This window comes from Cajanus cajan, chromosome 5 (assembly GCF_000230855.2).
Source record: "Cajanus cajan strain Asha chromosome 5, NIPB_CcT2T_4, whole genome shotgun sequence".
Classification (NCBI taxonomy): Eukaryota; Viridiplantae; Streptophyta; class Magnoliopsida; order Fabales; family Fabaceae; genus Cajanus; species Cajanus cajan.
In genome coordinates, this window is record NC_138521.1 from 39,520,818 (window position 1) to 39,528,878 (window position 8,061).

The 8,061-nt window shown below is 30.1% G+C and overlaps 1 protein-coding gene across 1 annotated transcript; it reads left to right on the forward strand.

Moving 5' to 3' along the window:
* Positions 1–705: 705 nt before the first annotated feature.
* On the forward strand, positions 706–7,191 carry LOC109799989 (pectin acetylesterase 8). The gene is made up of 13 exons (XM_020360664.3): positions 706–870; positions 2,107–2,228; positions 2,331–2,413; positions 3,562–3,691; positions 3,776–3,855; positions 3,979–4,065; positions 4,152–4,276; positions 4,399–4,459; positions 4,617–4,670; positions 4,749–4,826; positions 5,671–5,776; positions 6,046–6,191; positions 6,870–7,191. The coding sequence occupies exons 2-13, from the start codon at positions 2,108–2,110 to the stop codon at positions 6,996–6,998; spliced, it is 1,200 nt and encodes a 399-aa protein (XP_020216253.1). The 5' UTR covers positions 706–870; position 2,107; the 3' UTR covers positions 6,999–7,191.
* Positions 7,192–8,061: the final 870 nt, after the last annotated feature.

The following is an 8,061-nucleotide window of genomic DNA, read 5'->3' on the forward strand; positions in this document are numbered from 1 at the left end:
TTTAAATTTTATTTTAAAGATACTCTTTATATTATGTTTAATATTAATTCTAAATAAATATATAAAGAATAGAATTAGCAATTAATTAAAAATATTATCTTTGAATAATTTAAAAAAATTAATGATTTGTGTTTATAATCGGGTCAAAGAAAAATTTATTTGATGTTTATAATTAGGATAAGAGATAGTAATAATATATTACTATAGTAATTATTTAGAAAAATGTTATAATTAGAAAATAATTAATCGATGTTATTAATAAAATATTTTATAATGTTTTAAATCATTATTAAAAAGGAACCGGATAATAATTTTAAAATTTGTGTATACTCGTTTCATCTATATCTGATAATAAAATAAGAGAAAATTTTATTTTATCAATTTTCAATATTTATTATTTTTATGTAATTTTTTTGTTAATTAATTAAGATAATTATGAAAAAAATAGTAATGAATTATCTATATATTCGGTATAAAAAAAACAATTACTTTATATATGTGCATTTTCTTATGAAACTAAATAAAAATATATTTTTTTGGTTAAAAGTTAATAAAAATTATAAATTATTTTATTCTTTTTTTCTTTTCTCTCACCTTTATCCTTTACGTCTTTATCGTTTTAAGTATGTTCTTTTCTTTCCCTCTCTCGTAATAAAGATTCACAGGTGTTACGCGTTAACGCAACCACTTTATTTGTATTAATCAAACGTGCTACTAGACATAAAAAATAAAGTTATATAAGATTGTGTTCTTGCAAGTTCCAAGTGCATTAACCGATCTTCCTTTGTGAAGCCTTTTATTTTATAAGCCATCTTCTTATTGAACTAGTTTTCGCATACATTCTTTCAAGTACTCCAGCTTCCACTTAAGGTATAGCTTAGTTAGTGAGCTTCATGTTCATCTTTCATATAGTTTAAGCTTTTTTGTACTATTTTTTTTTTAATCAGTAGTTTGTGTTGTTGGAAGTTTCTATTTTGGGGCATTTAGAATGTAGAAAAAGTGATCAACTTTAGTTCCATAATGAACAGTTGTTGATCTAGGAAGTGTTGGGATGGGTTCAATGATCTGTTTTTGGGCCAAGTTTGGCGGGTGCATGGTGCTTAATAAATTTTCTTTGTGTTGATATGGCCTGAAATTTAAATAAGGAAATGCTAGTTTGTGGATTTTCCATTTTAAATACCAATGGGGGTATTGGAGTGCCCCCAATTAACCTACTGCAGTAGTATCTGAGATTTAGTTTTCTTGGCTACTTTATTTAATTGATTAAGCTTTCTGGCACCAAATAGATGAAGCTGTTTGCTGATTCTATGATGTTCTGGGGATTTGAAATATTTCATCTACCTTTTATTTTTTAACCATTCAAAAGACTGATCTCCACTATATTTGAAATATATATATATATATATATATATATATATATATATATTATTGGTATCTGGTAATGACTGATCTTTACTAGGAAATCTAAGTCTCCTTGTTTAATCATGTTTTTCCATTCAAAGGACTCATGACTTTTTTACAAAACTCAAACAGTCAAACACAATATATTCTATTCGGATACTTTGCTTAAGTGTAGATTAAATTCTTCTTACGTAAGTGTACATAATTTTATTTCCATGTTCTCTCTCTCTGTATATTTTTAATTTGCATGACTATCAGTGCTAGATTTCAAAATGGATTATTTTGTTTTCACTCTATAAACCAGAAAACTCTCTCTTAAAAGAAGATAATATCAACGGTGCTGTTTTGATGGTTCACGCATAATTCAAGGATCCCATCTGACTGTTTTATTCTATGTTTATAAAATCAAACTTATTGGGTGATTATTTTCGAAATTAGAAGAAAAAAAGTAGGTCTTTTGTTGGTAATGCACAAGTATGCGGTAGGGGACAATATAAGATGGTTTGAAATTTTCCTTGTTTTATGTGTAAGGGTGTATTATGATGTCGCTTCGGTTTTTTTTTTTTTTTTTTTTGGTTCAAAATAATGTTTCTTTTTGTTAGTTTAATAACACCCCATATTGATACATCCAAGGCCCAAGGGTCTCTGTATTACTTGCTTTTTATAAATTGGTTTATTGGTTTTGTGTTTGTTGGATTGGTGCAGAATGCAGACCACTAGAATGGGCCAATGGTTATGTCTTGTGATATGTGTAGTACTATTACTGAAGGCAGAAGGGGTTCCTGTGGGAATCACTTTTGTTGAAAATGCAGTGGCAAAAGGAGCTGGTGAGAAATTTCTGTTGTTTCTCCTATGCTCTCCATCTTCTTCACCACTATTTTAGGATTGTTTATAATAGTTTGGAAATTGATGTTTTACATCTTGTGCAGTTTGTTTGGATGGGAGTCCACCAGCTTACCACTTCCATAAGGGATCTGGAGCAGGGATTAACAACTGGATAGTTCACTTTGAGGTATGTCTCCTTCTGCAAGATGGCATCAATAATGAGTTTTTACCAACTCAAGAAAATTTATTTCATTTGTTTACTTTATTTGTATGTTCCTTTTTATGTTTTGGGATTTTGAATACTAGTACAAATATTGCTTTGTTAAATGTCAACTAGATCAGAAGGTGAAATTTTAATTTTTTATTGTTGGTTGTTGTTTTGAAGTTTATAAAGTTACTCGGATAAAATGAATTTCGGAATGTGACATTTCAGAAATTGGTATAAGTTGTTTTTTTTTTCTTCTAAAAAAATTCCTAGGTCATTGTTGATTCTCAGGAAAATAGTATTCCCATGTTTTCCTATATTTTTATTTCAATGGTTAGGGGTGGGCATGCTGCCTGTTCATGGGAATGTTTGAATTCCTCTTCTAAGTCCCACTTTTTATTCTTATCACTTGAATTTCAATTAGTTTTCCCAATAGGAATAATAAATTCTAACCATTTAAGAATTTAACCAAAATAACATTCTTGATCGTAAAATTCCTAAAACTTTAATAATTTACCTTGAAACAAAAGTCCTCTTATAGTTATATTTTTTAATTCTTCAATCTAAAATTTGGTCCTTGAAATTATAAGGATTTAGATAGAGGAAGAGTGAGACAAAACAACTTTGAATAAGAAACATAATAAAATTTAATTGATATACACCTATTATATATAGGTTTTTCACATTACCATCCAATCAAATATTGTTATGATAATTTTGTTAACATTTATAATAATTATTTTAAAAATCATTCTTTGAGAATGTATGACATTACATGACAATTAAACTCGGTATATTGTTGATGCATGGTTGGTAATGATGCATTACTAAAGTCAAAACATTGTCAAAACATTAACCGCTTTTTATATTAGAGGAATTCTCCCAACATACTCTTAATTATTGGTTCATTTTCTAAAAGGTTCTTATAGTTGGCTTGTAAATTTTTAGAAATTGATTCCATAATTAAGAGTGTTTTGTTAGCATACTTCTTTATTCATTCTACAGATATGGTAACGATGGTCAATTAGCTTCTTCCTTTTGGTAAATTCTAGATATTTTCTAGATACAGTATATGAAATATTGGAAAGTTCTATTCTTTTGTCAATGATCTTCATTACAATTTCTTTTAGGGAGGAGGATGGTGCAACAATGCCACTTCATGCCTTGACCGAAGGGATACTCGTTTAGGTTCATCTAAGAAAATGGCCAAGGAACTTTCCTTTTCTGGATTTTTTAGTAATGGTCGAAAGTTCAATCCAGGTATTGTCTTCTAGTCAGTAGTCAACATATGTGTTTGGCTGTTTGTCCTCTTGAACCCAATCCTCAAAAAGCTTTATATTACAGATTTCTATGATTGGAACAGAATCAAGGTTAGGTATTGTGATGGATCATCATTTACTGGTGATGTTGAAGCTGTTGATCCAGTAAGTTTTACAAATTCAAAGGAGTTTTTGTGCTATAAATTTATAGGAAAATATTATTATTTCGTAAATTTCATAAGTTGATTTTTATTCTGCTGAGGTTTTATAATATGATTTATAAATCAGGCAACCAATTTGCACTTCAGAGGAGCAAGAATTTTTGCTGCTGTGGTTGAGGATTTACTGGCAAAAGGAATGAAAAACGCTCAAAATGTATGCAACATTGATTGATAATTTGCCAACTTTTGTCTTCCTCTTGAATTATTTTTTAATTCACTCACTGAAACTTGTAAATGCAGGCAATTATCTCTGGATGTTCAGCTGGAGGATTGGCTGCTATTTTAAATTGTGATCGATTCAAAAGTCTTTTACCCAAAACAACTAAAGTAAAATGCCTTGCAGATGCTGGTTATTTTATCAACGTGTAAGCTGCTTTAGTTTGCTTTCTACTTAACAATTTTTTCCTTAATTCAAAAGTAAGTCCTTTTGGATACTGTGTGGAGTCTAAATCATTTAATGATTCAATATGTTATTGTTGTACAACAGAAAGGATGTCTCCGGAGCACAGCGCATTGAAGAGTTCTACAGTCAAGTTGTTCAAACACATGTACTTTTCCTTTCTCTTTTTTTTTCCCTTTGCCATATGCTGTGTTTTACACCAAAACAATTGCTGTTAATGTTTTCACACTTTGTATTTAGAAGAAACTTTCTGAAGCTTTCTCTCAATGGAGTCTGACCTGACTTATTTAATTTCTTTATTTTAGGGCTCAGCAAAGAATCTGCCTTCATCTTGCACTTCAAGACTCAGACCAGGGCTGGTAAGTTTGTGAATTGCAAGTCTTCTACCTTGGCAACTTCGTTCGTGTTACTAATACTTCTTCTGAGCAATTGTGTAGTGCTTTTTCCCACAAAACGTGGTATCACAAATCAGCACCCCAATCTTTTTTGTAAATGCAGCCTATGACTCATGGCAGGTCAGATTATTATCTTTCTCAAGAAACATCATTTTACTTTTTGGAATGGTGTTCCTTCGGAATATTTTGGTCCTACTTATAACTGATACTGTGCTTATATTCATTGATCAATTGGAGGGCTTGTTTATAAGGTTAAGCAACATTGATTGGGTTATAGAAGACATTAAACTATTCAAGAAAATTCTAGTGTTGCTTCTGAAATTCATCTTTTCACAAAAATTCATATTGGGATTTATACAGAACAACATGATACACTTGCATAATAAAATTTAAAAAAAATGGGTTGTGAATCTAGCTTAACCTTACAAAATCAAATTTTAAAATGAGAATTATTCTCTACTTATATACTGTATTTTGGACATACATTGGTCAATGTAAGATCTTCATCATAACTCAATAGTAAAAATTTGCATGCATATCCAATCAGTATGGGTGGTTTGAGAACCCGTTTACATCAATGCAAACAAAAATTTACACTTTCCAATACACTAAACTAAGAAGCAAAAAAATTTTGTCTTCTCGATTCAAGGTAGTTTTGTAAATTTTCAACGGTAAACCAAACATGTATTATATAGTCAGAAATTGAGATGTGGTTTTTGTACATAATGTTTTTATATTATCATAATATTTTCCATGTCACTCCGAACATTTTGTTTTCCGATGAGAACAAGAGAACACTGTAAATGGTATATATAGTTGAATGCTGAATCACATTTGCCCTCCAATAGGATGTTTAATAACTCATCTCCGTCGTGAAGGTTCTAATTACTGTTTCCACTACATTAATAAATGATGACATCTTTGTCATATTTTCTCTGATCCCCAAAATATTGCTTTTATTCAGATCAAGAACATTTTGGCACCTGGTGTTGCTGATCCCCATGGCCAATGGCGTGAGTGCAAGCTTGATATAAAAAACTGCTCACCAAATCAACTCGGTGTGATGCAAGGTAAACTTTTGCTGATACCTAAACAACTATTTGTGCTATGCTTCAAGTCAACCTTATATAGCTATCTAAATTTTGTCCTGCCTCTGTCAACGCTCCACTTGACACATCATTTGTTCATAAACACAACTGTCATGAGAAAAAAACTAAGGCACTGGAATCATAACTGCTCATAATCTTCTACTATTTGGTTGAAGGCTTCTTGGGGCCTATGGAATTTTTGGTATCCACATTCTACACAGTTTATGACCTCATTTCATGCATGATTTCAGGATTCAGAACAGATTTCTTAAGGGCATTTAGTGAGGTCGGAAACTCTCCAACTAAAGGGAATTTTATAGATGGTTGCTATGCACACTGCCAAACTGGAACTCAAGAGACATGGATGAGAAATGACTCTCCAGTGTTGGCCAATACTGTAAGAAACTGCCATCATTTCCTCCTTTCTACGAATATGTGCATCTTTGTGCGGCTTTAGGTTTATCGTTGTCTTTTTCTTTCTTTGGATAAACTTTTTCAAAAGCACTAAAATAGAAAGGAAAAATAAAATATGTTTCTTTATAAGTTAAAATTAGCTTATTCACAAGTTATTTTGTAAAAGCTCTCCTATTTTGATTTCCTTCTTATTTTACTCTCTTAAAAATGTTTTTGGATAAGTTTATTCAAACAGATCTATAGACACTAGTAGGAAAAAAAAAAAACGACACTTTGTCTCTTCATGAAAAAAAAATGTTTCTATAAAAATATAAATGAATAGTTATTATTTTTATAGAGGACAATTATTTTTTTATATTGATGGTGAAAAAATTAGAATACACTATTGGAGTATAATTGTCTTTCAGAAAGTGGATATCGAAAGAAAATATAATATTATAGATGTTGAGATTAATTTTTCAGAAGAATTTCTAGGAAAATAAAAATAAGAAGACAAACAAAAATAAATTTTCCCATTGATTAAAACTAATTTTTGTACAAGTTAAAAGCTTTTTGAGAAACTAATGTGAGTCAACTTCTACAAATTGATTTATTCATTATTTTTCCTATATTTATCTTGTATCCGGTTGAAGTGCTAACTTACTTGCATATCATTCTACAGTCAATTGCAAAGGCTGTGGGAGATTGGTTTTATGATCGAAGGCCTTTCCGTCAGATAGATTGCGCATACCCTTGCAATCCCACTTGCCATAATCGTATTTTTGATCAGAATGAGCGTCCTGAAGTATAGATTCATTTGAACAGTGTGTATATCATTCCTACAAATTATACTTATGAGTTATTTGTTAACTCTTTGTTATTAAACAATATGTGATTGATGATTAAAATCTTCCAAAGGGTAGGCACCCTGATAAAGGACGGTAAATGGCTACCATGTAACCATAAAAATACTATCAAGTATCAATAAAGGGAATATTTTGTAATTTCCATAATTTTTTTACCTGTTTCTTTGCCTATAGTTGATGTACTAGTTAATTTTTATGGTAAGTTTTTTAAATATGATATAAACTAATTTTATTTTATGAGGAATTAATTTTATTTTTTTATAAGCATTTATAGAAAAAATTACCAGACAATCTTAAAAAGGATTTTATTTTGCATGCCATTTTTGTTGAGCAATAAACAGATTTTTATTTTATCCACTTCTACTTTCTTTATTTTTCTTTACATTCTTTTAGCATTATAGTTAGGTTTCAAATTTTACTTTTTAGTGTAACTTTTCGAAAAGGTGTTTGGTAGTGTTAGTTGGCACCACAATTACGAAAGGAAGAAACTAGAATTATGAAATTAACTATAACTAAAAATTACATTTGTTCTGGATAGGTTTCAGATCATCTTGTCGAAGACATCTCGGCTTTCAACATTGGTATTGAAAGGAGAGAATCTCAATTATAGGATATGTCTCAATAATAGTTGACAAGCTAAACAAGTGTTACTCTAAATAGAATAGTCTTCAGCATGTTGTGGTCCGTTGCTCTGTGATTGAGTTTAATAGAAAGTAACAATTGATTGTTACATGATAATTATAGGTTTTGAATATTCTTTGATGCTTTAATAGTAATAAATTCTCTCTTATTTAAATTTTTATACTTCACTTTCATAAGATACACTCACTCTTGAGAATACATCCGCAAGCTTTGAACTCCTACTAGTTTAAGTATTAGTTTCTTTGTAGATACAATCATCGATCCAAAGACTAAAAGACTTCCTAGGATTAGGAAACAGGACGAGTATTTTTCAACAAGTACATTTGACACCTATTATAAGATCGTAGAAAAATTTCCCTATAGTCT

Bases quoted from the DNA above. Each gene is read 5' to 3' on its own strand.
- LOC109799989 (XM_020360664.3), top strand. From the start codon at position 2,108: ATGCAGACCACTAGAATGGGCCAATGGTTATGTCTTGTGATATGTGTA. The intron at 4,460-4,616 runs GTACTTTTCCTT...TCTTTATTTTAG, and splicing joins GTCAAGTTGTTCAAACACAT to GGCTCAGCAAAGAATCTGCC. The intron at 6,192-6,869 runs GTAAGAAACTGC...ATCATTCTACAG, and splicing joins CTCCAGTGTTGGCCAATACT to TCAATTGCAAAGGCTGTGGG.